This window comes from Ylistrum balloti, unplaced genomic scaffold (genome assembly GCF_031769215.1).
Source record: "Ylistrum balloti isolate Yb309-2 unplaced genomic scaffold, AGI_CSIRO_Ybal_v1 Utg370344, whole genome shotgun sequence".
Classification (NCBI taxonomy): domain Eukaryota; kingdom Metazoa; phylum Mollusca; class Bivalvia; order Pectinida; family Pectinidae; genus Ylistrum; species Ylistrum balloti.
Window position 1 is genome coordinate 273,028 of NW_026782247.1, and position 20,017 is coordinate 293,044.

Genomic DNA, 20,017 nt, shown 5'->3' on the forward strand with positions numbered 1-20,017 from the left:
TCAAGAGTTTAAGTCACAAGGACCACGTATAATTCGCCCCCATATCGGTCATCTGGTCGTCAAAATGTCTGACACGTGGTATATGTAGGTGCCAGAAGAAACCAAGGCTTATGCATAATAAGCCACGATTCGGTGATAAGATGTATTTACATTATGCATGATTGTCTCCCATTAAGTCCGTGTTAATCTGAATTGTATTCACAGGGGGCAACAATATGGCGTCATTTTAGCGGCATGATCTATGTTACGTCAACGCTTGGCAAGTCGCTTCAGATGACACCCTCTACAGCTTTACGTAAATCGTTCAAAAGATTATGATTTTCGCTAAGGTATCCAAGTATAGATAGGCAAATTAACATTTTAACGTAATATTTGAAATGTAAATATAACTATTGTACTGTCGTCCATTTTGTGATATGTTTGCAAAGGTAAATAATCATGGCTTCCATACGCCGTAGTTACAATTCCTACACCTGGCACATACACCCCAGCCTCAATCCCACCCCATCCACTCAAATATACTCCAACAAATCAATTTTCGTCTATATAATGAATCATACTATACTTCTTAATTCAGCTTTATTATTTTGTTTTAGATCAAAACATTTGTGTTAAATCAGGGACGTATAACACTGTATTATACGTCCCTGGTTAAATTAAAATTATTCATGTGATATACACACCCGAAATCTGTTTCAGTTGTAGCAGTAATAACTTTAAGTGCGTTTTCGATTTTGATGATGATGTTAGAAATGGTAAAGGTAGAGGATTTTTTTTCTCGTTGTGTAAAAGCGAAACGCTTGCTTTACCAGAAAATGTATTTGATATAATAATAGATTGCACACGCTGAACTACATTATTTCGTATAATTACTTCCGACATGGTTATGTTAGATATCGCACACAAGGCCAGTCACAAACACTACTTTTTTGTTCTCTCTTATATATAATACATAAACTAGTGTCAAAATAAAAGCATTGATCGTTATGTTCCGCGCGTTTCTGGGATAACTTTCTCTCCTTCTTTCATTGATCAATGAAGAGTTACACAATAGCTGCGGAGGTTATTAGGAGATCAAAGCCAGCCACAGCGTTACGTTAACTTAATGCCCGGATGAGTCCACACACGATGCTTGGTAACAAACATTTCTGCACACTCCTGATATCATTCTGGTAGTGATTCTTTGAAAAGCAAAACCATATGGAATTAGATTTCATTTCAGATGATTGAAACTCCTAAGAACGTGGCATGTTTTATCTTCTTTCTTTTATCCATTTTCTCCTTACAGGTGCTGGAGAGTACGAGAGAAGTCGATCGGAAAATTCTCCTATAGCTTCAGTGTAACATACAAGTAGATAGTTTCTATTCAGAAATGGTGTATAAAAATGACTTGTTTGTCATGTAATTCTCTATAAATTCTTACTGTCTGGCGTTTTCCATCCCTTTCTCGTGCATACGGGTGTTTTTTAATGCCTGTACAGACTTAATCAACAAATATTATCGTTATGTGGAGTCCTGAAGGTGGAAAGAAGTCGGGAGACTATCAGAAATATAGATGGTATTTTATCATGTTCCTTTGTGATATGGTTAAGGCGTCTGACTGTCGTTATCTCTTGTCCTCCTGTTCTGGGTAGCGGGTTCGAGGCTTATGTCAGGTTGTGGACACGTGCAAGCCGCAGGTTGGTATTTTTTCTCTGTGACGCCGGCTGTTAAGAGGACGTCAAACAAAGAAGCAATGTTCCCCTCTGTATCGCACCATCCCATATTTATACACCCACATTTTGGGGTTGTTTCTTACCTTTACAGAATTGTTGAAAACATTAATCACTTTAACAATTTACGTGGGATTTATTCAATTATTTCAAAATACGGTTTTTGTCAATCATATTTTCTGATAACATCGCTTTGTTCATAGCTGCTGCACTGTGACTCAGGCTATGTCATCACCCACACTGGCCCTACCTGTACTAGGTACCATGAGTTTGATGTGCTTTGTCATTGATAATGCATCATTGTAATTAAATATGCACATGATAATGATACATGCTGTAATGAGACTCACAGTATAGTGAGGCTCCACATGGGGTTACTCTGTTAATTACCACTCAATGGGGTACAAAAGGAGAAGGTTTCCGTTTTGTGTGTTTGTTTCTCTGTCAATTACTACATAATGGGCCTCATTCGGAGGGATTTCCGTTTTCTAATACGAGTAGGGCTCAATTTGGGGTATAGCAATCCGTTCATGTAGAGTAAGGCTACATAAGGGTTGGGGCTCAACATGGGATTTCTCAGCTAGTTACACGCTTACCGAGTCCGAGAAAAGCTGGATATGGCATTCGATTCTCTCTTTTCACTGCCAAGAATATTATGCTAAAATAGCTTTGATACCAGCCTTCACCTCAAGAGCCTCCTTCAACCCCTCCCTTCACCACAAATAACGCTTGTTATCAGTAAAATATCATTTTCTTACATCAATTATTCAGCAGACGTCAAATAAACAACCGGTTCGTTTTAATTGACATGTTTTTATCAACTTCGACAACCTGCCTGATCTGATATCAAATAATTGAAATGTAATTAATATGAAATATTGAGCATATGTCTATGGCGGGGAGTACCTTCTCCGTTGTATAAAAACATTCAATCAAATTATCAATACTGATTCTGAAAAGATGTGTGTTCATGCGGCGGATTTTATTTGTATTCAATATTTCGTTATTGTTGTCACTTTCGTTGTTGTTTTGTTGTTTGTTATTGTTTATTTTTTGTTTATTTGTAGGTTATAGCGGAATACTGTAGTGTCTGGGAAAGTGAACTCCTTAGACTGAATTTACAGCCTGATCTGCTAAACCATTTTCACAGTTGATGGCGGAATCAAAGTACGGTTGTCTTTTTTTAAAGGCGAAAGCAATATACACCGTCCCGCATGACCCTTCTTTTTGTGTGTGTTTTTGTTTCACTGGTTTGGGTTGTTTTGTCTTTTTCACGCCATGGTATATTTTTGATCGAATGGGATTGATATAACGTATTTCGTCGTTGAGGCAGAAGTTGTTTTCTCTTCAGGAACACCTTGGCCCGTATTCATGAACATGCACAAAATTCATGCTTGAGCATGAGAACGGCTTCATGAATACGGGCCCAGGTTTTATTATTCTGTTCTGAAGGACTTCCGTGTAATTCTTTATTCAAAGTTAACTCTATGTTCAGTTAATATATTGAATAACAATTAGAAAACCAGGAAAATTTCTATACGAATGAATACTGTTTAAACGAGGTCCGAACGGTAAAGTGATGAACTCGGTTATCTCCGGTCAAAACAGCGATGGTTGGTAGGTACAACAGCGAGTGTCGACTAGTGTTAGTTTGAAGCTGATAATCGTTACCAATTTCTATCTGTGTTATAATTTTGTGAAGAGTATAATTTTAAGTATTACAATGCTTGCCCAAAATCGAACGCATGGGGATAAATAACGAAATTTAACCATTTAGTTCATTTAAGATAAGAAATCCGTCTCTATACTGGAGCTTTGGTGATGTTTGTGAGCGTCATCGCTTGTGGTTGTTGTTGTTGTGTGCTGCAAACAAGCCCTAAAGTTTACAGAAATAGATGTATTGAATGACATTGTTAACATTCTGTATTTTCGGGAGTTTTTGCTAATGCGTGTGTTTCTCGCTCGAACGTACATAGTGTGCACTCGTGTATGACATTGAACAACAACCTTTATATTTTCTGTTTTCGAATACATCATTGTGTCACATGACTGTTTTTTTAAAGTCATCGTTGGGCAGTTACAATTCATTAACATCATACAGATGGTAAAAACACACAGAAATTTCAGTAAATGAGACGGCTGATCAATGCCTATCATATTTCTCCATTACGACCATCTGTCCATTAAACAAGCCTGTTTCTCATTACAGTCGAGTTTTATTTCTAATTAATTATATGAGAGGGGACACATACGATATGTCCGAAGTTTGACCTTTATGGCATTCTGGACATGAATGGGAAAAAACTACTGACCAGCGTAAAACATGGATCCTAATGGGCAGTCAAATTATCCATAAAGTTAACCGACTGGTCAGTTATACATTGCGGGACGCAAATCGTTTAAAAGTCATTTGTCAATAATGCACACAAATACGATACGGGATAGCTCAGCGGGAGTTGTATTCTTGCACTGAATTTTTATATCGATAACAAAAAGGTTTCCAATGTCAAAAGAGAAAGTCGCCTGTTTATAGTTTGATAGGGAACAAACGAAATGACAAGGAATCGTATTTACAAAAACCTCACTCATGCTCAAATACACATGTCGTTACCAGACTCAAATACTTTTAGTGATCTTGATATTTGAGTTTATATTTTCTTTTTTGATGACTTGAAGGAATTGCAGACAGACTTAAAATGAAATATCATTTTAATGTTCATGTTTTCATTTCATTTAAAGATTTTTTTCTTTCGAGATTAAAGAATGTCGGTCTGAACACAGATCTAAAGCATGATTACGAGTCTTTCTCGTATGGTCGATGGATTTTGAAAGTTAACAACAAGCTGTGGCAACAAAACTCTACACAATTAGACAGTTCTGATATCATTTCCTGTCTTAAAATGTGAAGGTGTTGTAAATGTCCTATTGAATTGTGAGATAAAGGATTCAAAAACAGCAGAACTACGCGTATTTTTATTTATTTTTTCTGTTTGTATAGATTATCATTATGGAGAAACATTACTTTTCGTGAATATTTACAAACCAAAAACAAACAAAAATGGACAAACAACGAAAATTAACAAACCACAATAATATGCAAAACCAAGAAAATGAAGAAACCACGAAAATGAAATACGATGTAAGATTGTATGATTGTGTGTAGATGTGTAGTATTCAGGAATGTTTTTTTTCTCGGTCGTTACCTCGCTGAACAACATAAGGGCGGCCATCCCCCAGGTAAATAAAGATAAACTGTCTTGCTCAACCACGTCACTACAGACTAGTCCGTTTCTCAGCTTCCTAAGAGACACAAACCACCACGGGAAATAAACGTCAAACCTCACACCTCAGACCTTCACCTGATGTTAAAAAGGTTAAAGGTGCAAATGACTGAGTCATCGCAGTCCTTTGTTTCTTAGCGGCTTGTGATCCCTTCTGTCTCCGTGGCTTTCGATCCTTGGTTTCTTCGTGGCCTGCGGTCCCTTCTTTCTTCACGACTTGCGGTCCCTTGTTTCTTCGCGGCTTGCAATTCCTGGTTTCTTCGTCACTTGTGATCCCTTGTTTCTTTGCAGCATGCGATCTATTTGTTTCTTCGCGGCTTGTGATCCCTTGTTTCTTCACGACTTGCGGTCCCTTGTTTCTTCGCGGCTTGCAATCCCTGGTTTATTCGTCACTTGCGATCCCTGGTTTATTCGTCACTTGTGATCCCTTGTTTCTTCGCAGCATGCGACCTATTTGTTTCTTCGCGACTTGTAATCCCTGGTTTATTCGTCACTTGTGATCCATTGTTCCTTCGCAGCATGCGACCTATTTGTTTCTTCGTGGCTTGCAGCCCTTTGTTTCTTCGCGGCTTGCGGTCCCTTGTTTCTTCGCGGATGGGACAATGTAAACGGCCATGAATTAACAGAGCATTTATCACAGCCATATACTTTCTGAATACATGTATTGAAAAGAAGTTATCTATCAAAATACGCCATTCCGTTCTATTCTTGAACCCCGAGCCATTTCTCAAACTATCGTTATTACCATCCAACCGAGGTATAATGGGAAGACAACTCTAATTGAAGCGAAGGTTTTATTAAATATTTCATCATATATATCAAGAAATCCTCAATAATTCTTGGATATTTGTTATATATATGGTTGATTGAATAAAGATAGGTCAATTTCAAATCCCATCAATATCTTTATGAGAGTACGGGATTAGTAACTGATGTGTATCTGAGGGAAGAGGCACGACTGCTTCAAATTAACCACGATTTTGATCTATAAAGTATATGAGCGATGAATTCCGTGATGTGTTAAGTAGTCCTGCAATTCATCATACAGTGAGAAATGTTTGTCGATATTTTAAACTACTAGTAATGGACAAGTGTAGGCAGGTTGGAAGTACACGGGCTGTCGCCACATCTCTTTACACACTAGATATACAGGTAAACTCAAAAATCCTTTGTGCTCTTAATTGGGCGGATACGTCTGTACAGTTTTAAAGATGTGTGGCACTTCAATTCCAGTAAATTCTTTTAGAATGAAATCCCTCTAATCTTTTAGATATTCAAAATCATCGTTGACTATAGTCCAGTTCTAAACATATTTTATCGGCATATAAAACCACGAAAGGGTTTGTCAGAAATTCTTGCCAATTTATAGCTGACTTCTCCAACAATGTTCAACTGTACAACAGCAATAGAGATAGATTTTAAAGGACTCAACTCTTCTGAGAAGGAGATGAATACAACAGTAAGGCACGATATATCTTGAGAAGGAGATGAATACAACAGTAAGGCACGATATATCCTTAATTAAAATATCTTCTAGTATCAATTTGTAAATAATGATTATGTGGAGTCGGCCCCGTAGTTTATTCATCTTTATATCATAAAATATATAGGTAGTGTTAATCTGGGTTTTTGCCTACATCACAAGTGAGGTATTTTTATAACCTCTGCTATTTATATTTCTTTAAAAATGTGTATGGAACTATGATTTTATGTAATTTTGAAGCGTGTGTGATTTAACAAGACCTAACTTGGCATATATAGCATACTCATACCATATAATATTTACAATTGTATAATATTGGTGTATTCTAACCCTGTCAAATTCAGGCGTGTATCATCAGTTCATGAACTGAGAATAGTAGGAACATACATCATCATCGACTTTATCTATTTCACAATAATTGCTAAACAAGTTATTTTAACTTATATCAAAATCACTTGTTTGCCCGGATGTAAGTGTGCGAAGAGTCTGACTGAGGGAGGAAACCACAGTACCCGGAAGAAACCTACGTGGTCGGACAGTTGACCATTCACCTTTACATGTCCGTTTGGGACGTGGAACCCCGTACGGCTGGACGAAAGGCGAGTGCGTTACCACTGCGCCACCGTAGTAGGAACAGATAAAATTGAGATTGTCTGTCCTTAAATGAAAATGAACATTAAAAATGATTTGATTTGTCCTCATTCCGTTGGCATTCATATCCTCATAAAAAACAAGTGAAAGCGGTTGTATATCACTTGCAATTCGATATATGCAGGAAAAATAAACAAAGCGACATTCAACCTTAGTTGAAAGTTATTTGATTTACTCTTCGAAATCGAGAAAAAAGTTATAAATTAATTAATTTATTAATGTCAACCCGTAACCATAAAATATGGCAAAATCATACCACGTTTTAATTCCAAAGTAATGTCTATTTCAATTACTGAACGGAAGTTGATTTATTAAATTAGTTACAGAACTTGGCACTGTCAGTCAAAGCTTTTACAATTTAATGTAACAATGATTACATACAAGTTTTAATAGCTGCAGCCAATACATATCTGTTGATTCGGTCAAGGTCCGAGGCTTGGCAATTAGGGGTTGATTTCCTGGTGTTTCTCCGAAAACTGGATGCCGTCAAATTTCCTGCAAATTGGTCATGGAAAAAAAAAACAAAATTGTCTTAGATGTGCAAAATGGTAAAACAATATGTCGACACAGCAAATGTTTTGATTCGGCTTAAAGAAATTTATGGAATATTCTTTCGGAATTCCATAATTAACTTTGAAAAATCCGATTGAAACGGAGAAATCCTGGTCGTTAACTTTCATTTGATCATGATGGATCATTGATTGATTTGAGAACTATTGCAAGAAAACGTTATTTATTTTATGGTCGTTTTTTGTTCTGGTCAGAAACACACTTGATTTATAGTTTGTCTTCATCACTCACATGCTTGATTAACAGAACGGCATCCTGTGCACCAACACGCTTGAATGAACATACATCAGACTGAAAGAACATTCACCCGAGTTATCACGCCATGACATGCAATTTCACTCACGTAAAGTTCATACTTTAGTAACGGATCAATATATCTGGGGACTAAACACTACCATGATTGGAATGTACTTCCGGTAAACATTGAAAACCGAACTTCCGGTGACTGGGAACTATATAAAGTCCATATATATCTTGTCACATCAAAAGAAGTGTAAAGTTGAAAACTTTATACATCTTTTATATCACGAACGCCTCGCCAATATGTGATATTGGAACGGCTGATGGTGTTTATAAACATGAACAAACAAAATTAAGGCCTAGGTCAATAACGAGGATGTTGGAAGGTTGCTACAAATCCGACTATAAACTAAATTACAACTCATTTAATAAAAGTGACCACGTTATAAAGCGTTTACCAGTCTGTGGAGATCGTTACTGACTTGTTATATTCTCCATTTTTGGAAGTAACAATATTTACGAAACGAAATATGCTGGTTTACAAATATAAAGTTTTGTTCTTTTTATCCTTGATAAGTTGGATGACACAACAATCTACCGATATTTCGTTTCAAAATAATTTGCCGTTATCTTTATCAGGGTAAATAAAGTTTTAGAGGAAATTCATGAATTGTAAACTGGGCGAAAGTGTTATTTTTATTTGGTCGGGTGGAGCAGTGGTGATTTGGGTGGCGTAGTGGTTAGTCTAACATTTCACTTTGATGGCATGCATTCGATTCCCTGATTGGATGTGAGTGTCACGTCGGTCACCGTCTGTAAACACGGGTTTACCGATGATGAGTACTCCTCCCACGGTAAGACCCTCGCGCTCTTCTATTCGGGCCAACAAGAGTACATTAAATAACTTGGAAACAATTGTTGTAAATTTAATAAATAAAAAATAAAGTTTATATCTGTGCATGGTTTTTTTTTTATTTAATTTTAAAGAAATATTTTCTTGAAGGTAGAGGAAATTGAGTGATTGTACAAGGATTGTACAATATTTCACATAATCGTTTAGCATTTTAAAGAAATTTTAAGAATTTCTTCTCATTTTCACTGGCCTTTTTCTACGTGTATAAAAAATAGTCTCGATGAAGCATTTTACTGCCAGACCAAAGAAGCACAAAATAAGCAATCTAAAACCCCTCGGGCACTTTCGTGATTTTCCGGAATTTGCTGTTGTTATTAAATCGAATATTGCACCTTCTGACCTCATCATCCCTCGAGCAAATGCAATGGTGATGCAAGCGTCCCTATCCTCTTCAAATAGGCGCCACAGTGTCTGTTAGGGGCGTGAGCGAAATACCGTTATGAGGTTCTGTTAAAATTCCGTATAATGTAATTACCGGCATGATACAACCTAAATAACTCCGACGTTATCATGCATCCCGCCATTGATGAAACGGAGTAATGACTCTGAGATTTAAATGGAGACGTATGCATTAATTAAAAATTAATGCGAGATAGAACTGGTGAGCATGATAAAACATCTTTTAGCATATTTCCTGTGCTTTTTAATCCACTTTGTGTGTTATGCATGTGTTTTCGATTAGCAGATAGAAGAACGTCAACATAAACATACAGCTGAAGAAACCATCAACAAATTATAAGAGATGTTACTCGCAGTTTTAATGAATTGTTATTTTTCGTCGTAGTTTGTAAAGTTTTATTCAACGTCAAAATAATTTTAAACTATCGTCATATTAACAAAACCGTATTTCTAACTCAATAATGTATGAAATTCGTTATTAAATATCTGAGATTATCAATTTTATGAGAGTTGATTTGACTAACGTAAGACCCCCAAAAGAGAATGCCTATTGTTTATTAAATACTGGACAGAAACAATATAAATGTTGGAAAGTATACAAACCAAAAGCATTTCTTCCGTTTTTTATTTGAGAGTAAGACAAGAAATTTTGGTACAACACTTCCATACTTCATTGACGTCACCCGTCATGATAGCCCGTCTGAAGTGAAAACTGTTACCTTCTCAAATTATCAAGATTTTATCTATAATCTTAATATTCTTGAGACAGGGGCCAGTATAAAGAAAAGGATGTATCTATATGCTTCCGTGATATGAGGAATTTTCCTTAATATTCCTCGATATATATCTTCGGAAAATCGACCCACGAACAATCTGGGTCATTGTGAGTCAGAGTCTCATTTTCAAAGCTAGTGTCCACCACACTGAACAACATACGGGAGGCCTGGCGCAAGTTACGCAGAACAATTAAAGTGAAGCGCTTTTCCCAATGGCATAACCACGCTTGCACAGCTGAGCTTGTTTCTATTGCGAAAAACAAATCTTAATCTGGAGAGAGCGTGGAACGCTTGAATATCGAATTGCCCATCATTAATTTAGAGTTTTACATCCTGGAAATATCTGGGGTGATACGATAGCAGTTTCCACAAATGCTTTAACAAAGACACTTTTATAGCGTCATTTCACTGAAATGTTATAACCTTAACACGATATCAGGGCATTCCACCCGGTCACACTATACTAACGGCCATTACTGCTGATTCAATATGGCTGACAGGCGGACAAAAGGACGATTTTATAGACATTTCATAGACAACAGTTTTGGTGTCTACCCATGACCTTTTCGCCATGGCATTTTGGGAAAAGAGGTAATGATCCTTTATCTAGTTTTCTTCCATTTATTTTCTTTTCTTTTTTTTCAATACGAAAATAAAGAGGATGACATTTACAAGACGATTAGTGTTTAACTCGTAGCTTCAATAAAGAAATGTTCAGATGTACCATAAGCCCTTAACTTTGTGATTTTTTTCTCTTTTTTCGACCGACAAAGCAACATATTTGTGTTAATATATAGGATCAAAGTTTTGAAAATAAATTCAAGCAGAAACTTTTTAGCATTGAAATTACAGTGCATTTGACTTCTGGAGGCGAAGGACGTTAATCATTCCAGTTCTGTTAACCGCCGCTGAATGATATAGAATCAGTCGATACAAACGATGAAATGTTTGACAGATTTAATGACCGACATTCACTACCAAAACGATAAAAAATTCTGACAAAAATGGATTATTTTTCACAATTTATGGGTTTTGTTTGATGTTCTGCTCAATGCCTTGTGGCGCTGTCCCTCTATGCGGATTTGGGAATGAGTAATGTACGAAACAGGATAGATAGCAATGAATCCGGAAAAAAAAACCAGGTGTAGAGAGAACGTGCTTTTACAGCTATATGTACATGAGGAAAGGAATGTATCACGTGATTTTAATAGTGATTAAAATTTTCCGATCCTTAATAAAATTTAATCATTTTTAGATTACATTAACTGCCTTGTGCAATATTTTGTTTTAAAATTAGAAGTTGTTTGTACAAAAGAATAACAACGGTTTGTGGTTCAATTAGTAAATAAACAGCTTAATGAAACATTTAATCAGGAGTGCTAAAGCAGTTTGTTTTGAACCTGTATTGAACATGATTGCACATAAGATACATAAAATGCTAGATACAGCATAGCTAAATAATGTAATATAAGCTGTATTATACCGCCATTTCGTCCGTTGGCAAGTGATTTAGTCACGAGTTCAGATGTCTCGTGTGCTGAACATAGCAAATGTGTGGGTTGGAAGCTTAATTCTGTGGTCAAAGATCTCGAGTCTGGACCTCAGTCACTTCGTTTGAGAGCGTCCAGCTACAGTTCGGAAGTATTTGGTGAGGACACCAATTGGCACGAATATGGGCGCACAAGGAAGGAATCCGGAGTCCCCTTGGAAAACCCACATCGGACTGCCCCCCCCCCCAAAGAAAAGATAGCATTTGGTCCAGACTATCACAGGATTGTTCATGGCCAGCTTCAACTCAACCTCACTGATGGAACTTAAGAATTTAACATGCATGTTGTTGAGGCAACCATGCTCGTTCATTTATGTTGAAAATGGCTTCTGTGACCGCAATGTCCAACAAAGTTGGAAAAATAACACTTTTTCGACATACTAACTTTAACATCTTTACCAGGTTACAGCTCAAGGTTACCAATGTAAATTAAATGGCAGACATCTTCGATTTTGGGATAACCCGAAAAATAACTCAGACTCATTACAGGCAAGTTGATATTTTTCTGGAATATTCACTCGAGATTTGAAAAGTTCACACAGGCAGACGGCGCACAAGGACGGACGAAAAATTGTGGTTATAAATCGTCCTTATCCTTGCTAACATATGACCCAAAATACGTAATATTTCTTTAATATTTATTTTTTCTTTCTTTTAGCGTTTAATTAGTAATTAAACGCACGCATGCGAATAACATACACAAATCTATGTATCTTCCTGTCTTTTATTATATAATTTGGTAAAATATTTCCTGAAGCGTTACAATGCCTTCTATTACAACCAATTCCGACATCGCTCGCGAGTTTACCCTTGTTACAACCCCGTATATCTTGGGAGGTTTCTAAGCAGCCGCGCGTGGCTCTAGTTACGGAAGTTAAGTAGCATAAAATTAGAACCGAGTCCGGATTGCTTTTTTACCGGTTTCCGTCTTTGCTTTATCTTTACAGAAACACGCGGTTATTGCTTGCTGTTCTTTGTCATGAAATCACATACATTTTCCTCGTGACATTGCTAACAGCCGTATCGCTAGTTTTATCTTTACATGACAGAAAGCATAACCAGCTTTAACTCATAAAAAATACATTGAAAGCATTTTGTTTTCATTGAATGTCATGGTGCTATCATTGGTGATTCACGTTACCGGATAACAATAGTTTTTAAAGGGAGTTAGATAACATGTCTGGTTCTTTGTTGAAAGCTGACAATTCCTTAAACAATAGGACTTACTATTCTATGACTGCTTTTAATCAATTTCGTTTCGTGTCTTTTAAAGATCTTTGATCCGATATGTACCATTAACTGAATGGTCTGCGCGTGCCGTAGCCAGTGTTACGCACGCGAGAAAATGCCAGAGGTCAACGGGTCAACCCTAAACATTTTAATTATTCAGATAGTTTATCTGATGACTCTCTCGGGGATGACTCGACACAGTCCACATATGTATCCTCCAATGTTGTCTACTTTGGACACGTGGCCGGGTTCATAAAACGTCCCCTGTGTTTGTTCTGTCACCCGTACGTAAATACAATGACTAACCGTTCCGTGGATTTTATCTTTTCGTATTTTTTGACGGGCCATCATTAAAATTGTATACAAGTTTGAATAGAACATGGACAAGCATGATAGTAAGCGCGAAGAAGACATTAAAACGTAAAGTAAAGGCCCAGTAGCTAATTATACGCTGTATCTGTAGGTAATAGTCCTCACGGTTATCTCCTTGGCAAATTCCACGTGTTTGATGCTCAATAGTGGTTCCATTGTTGCTAACCTTGTTCTCATTTTGGGAGCATGACATTACTTTGATTGATCAAGAGTTACATTTCGGGTGTCGACGAAGCTGGATATGCTTTCCCTTCCAGAACACATGTTTTACTTCCCAGTGGGTCTTTATTTTGTTCATAGTTTGGTCGAGTTTGAATTAGAATTGAAGTTATGTTGACATGTCGGTATTTTCTTTGTTGTTTTTTAACAGTTTTGTAAAAGATCACTTAAATATTCCACTGAGAGAAAATCAAGATTCTTTGAATATCGAGCGATACTGATGACGACAAAGACAATATCCCTTGGTATCCTATCTGTTTCCGCCTTCAGTCGGTGAGTCATTTGGGTGTTGATTAATACGAACGGGGTACAACATGGCTGTTTCATACTATGATGACAATACAGTACTGGTAAGATTCACTGACGGGTAAGCAGTCACTACTGTCACGCGATTTCTTTGCGATAAAAGGCATGTTTTCTATCAAATCAAAGGGTTCTATGTATTTACCTTGACTCCATGATGATAGGTGTTTTTATATTACGTCTCTAATTACAAGCATGAAGCTTTTCTTTTTATTTTTCAATTTTTTTTCTTTGGAAAATCCATAACTGTTAATTTTTATGCAAAGATTTAGAATCTGGAAATGTTATAGAATCTTTTTTTGTGAAGTATTGCACATAAACAATGGAAACCTTACTTATTAAAAAACATTTCTGTGAACGTGAATGAAAACCAACAAAGGTTGAAGATATCGGTCATTGAAATCAAGGAATTAAAAAAAAATCAGAGTAGTCTCCCTTCACTCTATACTAATCTACACTCCGTTTTTTCCTACGACTTGGAGGATTAGGAAATTCGAGCTTCATTTTAGCTTGTCGTAGGACTCATGGATAGGATAAATAAATAAGTAAGACAGGGTTTTATCATAAATCTCATTAAAAACCGGGTATCACGTACATGGATTTCAGCAAGGTCATTAATTTTATGTATAATTTTGAAAGTTTGAATTCCTGTACTGACAATATAGATAGAATATTAATTTGGGACAAAATAAGCAAATTTCTGCAAATCAGTATAACTCTTTGATCTGTCTTAGTAAAGTAAGTGTCATGAGCAGCACATTGTTACCATCTGATGGATATTTTTCGTCTAAATTCTGTTTACCATTTCGTCACACTATTTTTGACCTTAGTGTACTTAGTATTATAGTACAGCTGAAAACATTGATCGATTCCTTACAATCTCATACACTACGTGCGTCAGTGCTAAAAGCTCCACACCGGTCATTTATCTGATGAAGGTGACCGTGTAGATCTCGCACACTACGTACGTCAGTGCTAGAAGCTCCACACCGGTCATTTGTCTGATGAAGGTGACCGTGTAGCCATCGAAACATCACACTCTAATCTTCTACTGGTTGTGTTATAAGATGAAGGTGACCGTGTTGTCATCGTGACATCACACTCTAATCTTCTACTGGTTGTGTTATAAGATGAAGGTGACCGTGTTGTCATCGTGACATCACACTCTAATCTTCTACTGGTTGTGTTATAAGATGAAGGTGACCGTGTAGTCATCGAAACATCACACTCTAATCTTCCACTCGTTGTGTTATGTCACTAAACGTTGACTGAAAATGATATTTTTCGTCCAGTAGTGCGATGTGGCTCCACACACTAGATATCTGTCCGTGAAATGTCTAACGTTTGGCGGAATTTCGGTAGAGTATCGCCATGTCTGTTTTCTTCTTCGACGGATTTCATGGTTTATTTAAATTATAAAAGGGAGAAATTTATAACTAATTAACTTATACAAGTCATATAGAAATGCAGGGTTTGTTTGACTGTCTGGTGCACAAATATTGAAAAATGTTTGTAGATTTCAAGAAAAATGTGAACAAGTTTTGAGTCAATTTCTAATCACGCGCTTTGCTCTATAAGACATATAAAAATGCAGGGATTGTTTGACTGTCTGATGCACAAATATTGAAAAATGTTTGTAGACTTCAATAAAAATGTGATAAAATTTTGAGTCAATTTCTAATTACTTGTAACGCTCTATTAGGATGTAACTCTGAAAATGTTGGTTGTCGTTACACTCATACTAATAAGAAGTATGAGCGATTTGACCGGCTATGGTGATACCTGTTTGAACCTCTTTCCCGAAATGTTATCTCATAGTACCTGAATTAAACCATTAAATATCGTTTTTATGTCCTTTGACAGTAATCTTTATCCAGTCGGTCTGGATGATATGAAATTTGCCTCCCGCATGATGTTCAATGTTCTATTCACCAGCCTTCTACTCAGATACCACGCCCAACGACCGACAATCACTCCGGCTGTCACGAGGTAACACGCCTGGCGAAACAAACAAGTCGATTTTTTTTGTAAGGTCTAAGTAACATTGGGATTTACGGAGGCTGATCGCTAAGAAATCCATACACTATTTTACTGATCAGCACGCTCACAGCACGTGAAAACCGTCACGGTATCATATGCAAATGAAGGTAATTGACATGAACATCACACTTAATAAAATAGTTTTAAAACACAAGATAGCACGTGAAGGCGGCATAGTGATTAGAATATATAGAAAAAACACGCGCTGTTAATTGGTTCAGTTCATGTTTAAAAAAAAACTAATTATTTGTAATTCAATATAAATTGACATGAAATATACACCTCATTAAAACTCAATATAAAGTCGATAAAATCTATCGATTCGCATAGGAATTAGAATATGAATGTAAAAGATTTATCATTAATTAGAATATCGTTATTCAATTATTCATTTAATTAAATTGAAAACAAGCTTAATTGATAAATTTTCAATTCCTTCCGCGAGTATTTGTACATTTATGTATATCATTATAAACAATTTTTAACACAGACAGTCCCGGCTTCTAATCATCAAGTACGTCTTCTGTGCAGGGAACGTCGTAGCGCCTAGAATGGGGATGATGTATTTTCCACAATTTCCACTGCGTGATCAAAGGAAGTGACTTAAAGAAGCTTCCCTGCCACATCGGATTTTTTTTCTATGATTCCTATGGGGATACCGAAGACACCAAAATAGATCTGCTGTCGCCATAGCGACACTTGGGATCTTGATCTTTTCGTCTCTTTCCTATCTTGTTCCGTTATTGTCTTAATAGCTGTTGCAAAGATGTTAAACCCTGTAAAAATCACCGGGTAATGTTGTATCCTTTTTTTGTTTTTGTCCTGCATAATTCGCAGTATTTCGTCTGTCCTGACCAAACGTCACACTAAACATTCAAACTTACTTATTTTTTCCGCGGTCCCAACGACTTAAAAATAACGAGATTCGGCTGTAATTTGATTTTTATGATATGAATCGGTAATTAAGCAGAGACGACCTTAGAGGCGTGGCTGTCTGATCTACTAAAACTTCAATTACTTTGAAGTGATATCTTAACATACTGAATTTTACCTCAATAATTACAGATACGTACATATTGCCGAGTGTTATTAATCGGAAACACGTATTTAAAATTGACAAAATTATATGTACACTTTTAACATAGGTATGTTATTTTTGTTACAAATTCACTCCAACGCGAAAAATAAATGAAAGACGACAACCACAAATAATTGGGTAGTTATTTTCAGTACCATCATACAGAAATGCTATAACCATATCACAGTTCGTCAAAATTTGCTTTTGTTTGCTTTGTATCGTTTTACGACCGTTTGATAACCTGGATCTTCTTATGAAGATGGTGTCCAGATATAACGTGATGTATTTCTCTGCAAAGCCACGTAACCTTAATGTAATGCATATCTTACTGACACAGTATTAAGCAAGTTTACCAAGTTATACATAATGAAAACAAAAGAATAGAAAGAAGGGCAAAGAGAAAATGTCACTTCTGAAGGGTTACCATGGGGCTGATAAAGGTCGAAGGTCAATCGCACTTTAGTCACATTCCACGTCTGTGAGCATGCTTATCAAAAGTCAAAGTGAAATAATTTTCCCGAAATTTAGTCCAAAATATCTTGTTAAGATTGAAAAACACAGGATATCCTAATGAGTTTAATAAATTATTAAAAATACTAGCAGAAATACTGACATCATTTTTCCTATAGCAAAAAGAACTTACGCCTAGGCCAGGGCACAGCCAAATCCACGATTGAACTGTACTGCAAATGTCAAGAATTTTAAAAATAACATACAAAAATTAAATATAGATTTAAAGCTAGGATAGCGTAGTTATAACTAGAGCAGAAACGGCAGTATAATATGAACATCAAACATTAATTGAGTTAGAAGTTGTAATAACATATAAACGGTGATATTTATTACTTTTATCTCAACGTTTAATGTACTTTAACATAATAACATCAAAACAGAGAACGGTAAGGCGGTTTTAGAGTTTATTACTGTTTCTATTCATGCTCAACTTGGCGTGACAACAGTACAAATCGTCTGCAACGAAAAGCGTTCCTCATACGTTCTGCTTACTTTCCTTTCCTAACAAAATATACCTGTATTTTCCTTTGATCTCTTAACAGACTTGCATTTCCGGTAAGAAGCGCCACCTATCGGGTGTTTATTATGCAAATGAGCGGAATCCATATTTGGGTGACCTCGTCTTGGAGTCAGTAGACTCCATTGTACGTTAGAGAGAATCATGGCGCTCGGTTAGGGATCCTATGCTACAGTTCGAGTGTTTTAAAACGATTTCTCGACATTAGGATGGATTTATATATAATGTGAGATCCCTGAGAACAGCTTTTATTTGTGTATTAGGATTATAGGGCCAGCCATGGCCCCTGGGTCGAGGGAAAGCCGGCCGGAGATGTTACAAGGTTTTGCGAGTCTGCTGTGTTTACTCGTAGTAACTTCAGTGAAAGGTAAGTTGATATGGGGTTAGAACTTTTTAAAACTTTTTACGTCGTGAAATTACAAGATTTGGCAGGTGTTCAGTGTCCATTAACTGTTATTTACATGTTTAATACTTATGTCATAGTCATATTCAAGCGATAACAATCGAAAGCGCCGAAAGAACACGCATAGAATACACAAAAAATTACAGAATACACAGCGAAGAGACACGCTTTCAATTTTTGAGTGTAAACTATGCCGTTATCTAGGTTTTCGCCCCGATTACTGTGTTCAATCCCAAGGAACATGTACCCGACACATGACTTACAACGCTATATAGATAGAGAGAGGGTGTATTTCTCTAGAAGAAGAAAACTTACAGCATGTGTTGAAACTCGCGAGTTATCTATTTCAGTTGACATCTTTTCAACCATACCACGAATTCAGTCAACCTTGTACGACGGACATATTTCAGAACCGACTTATTTCTTAATTAACTGTTATCATTAAGATTTTAAGCGGTAACATTTTTCAGTCATCTTTCACCATTGTTTAACAAGATTTGAAATTCAATGCTGAATATGTGTTACTGCTGATGATGATATGATAGTGATGATAATGATGATAACTATTTGATGATGATGACGATGATGATGATGACAGCAGTCATTGAGTTTGTATTATTATTGGGACTTGTGAATGAAACACAGTAGTACATTGTATGTCATGTCAGCAAAGAGGAAAGAGTAGGAAATAATGAGTGCATGTTTTGAGTGAGTGTACATGGGTGTAGTGTGATGTGTGCCAGGGTGTGTATGTGTATGTGAGTCTAGTATATATCGTGTGTTGCATACCTTTGTAAAATCTTGGAAAAACAAAAAAAAAAAAAATTGAAATTCAAGCAAATTTCGGTTTAATATAGTGATATTACTTTATTGTTCTAATTAAACAAGTATGACATTCATGTTACATGATATTAAAGTTTAGCTACACTGAAATATTCGTTTGTAAAAGTTGTGACTTCTTTTTCAATGGGACAGTATGGTAAGACTGAAATTAATTGAGATTGGTTTATGACAAATGGATGATGGGTAGGTATTTTGAATACACACTATTATTCAATAGAGGTAATAGCACACATACATGCAGTGATTTTTAGGTCAAACTTGATTTTTTTGAGGGGCTCGCTCAAATTTTGAGAACCCACAATATCTCTCTAATTGGACTCATCAAAATGTTTGGAAATGGTACCCTGTACATTCCATAAGATCTGCAAAAATTGAAGTATATTGTAGATATATAAATACAAAACATTAATTGAGTTCCAGGTTCCAGATTGTTAACTATTTGACAGAAGCATTACGTCATAATGCAGCTATTTGTTACTATGATACCTACCTATAAGATTTGAAGTGTTAACATTTTTCAGTCATCTTTCAACATTGTTTAACAAAATTTGAAATTCAAGCTATTGGTTAAAGGCAATTTTCTGAAGATTCAGATATTCAGCCCCATTCCCAATGCAAAATAGTATCTTTTTTTTCCCAATTTAGACCCCAAGTTTTCCCAATTCTAAGGCAAACGCCACTATTTTCCCCAATTCTAAGGGCCTCGGGGCCCCAGTCCCAAAATAGGGTGTGAGAGCCCTGAGATGACTGCAAAGACTGAAAACATTGATAATTTTGAACTTCATTTGTCATGGTAACGTTTTTGTTACTGATATATATGATATACAAAGTGTTTCTCATTTTTAATGTAATAAATTTAGAAGTTTTTAAACATGTAGGGGCAGATAAATGTGAACGAAGTCAGTAAATTACAGGACATTTTCAT

At 36.2% G+C, this 20,017-nt stretch overlaps 1 protein-coding gene across 1 annotated transcript in view; it reads left to right on the top strand.

The window, feature by feature from the left end:
- The first annotated feature begins 18,061 nt into the window (after nt 1–18,061).
- LOC132553716 (neogenin-like) overlaps nt 18,062–20,017 on the top strand; it is a 188,807-nt gene continuing 186,851 nt past the window's right edge. The window contains exon 1 of the mRNA XM_060217990.1: nt 18,062–18,213. Within this exon, the coding sequence (XP_060073973.1) occupies nt 18,126–18,213 (88 nt within the window). The 5' untranslated portion in view covers nt 18,062–18,125. The remainder of the gene's footprint in view (nt 18,214–20,017) is intronic.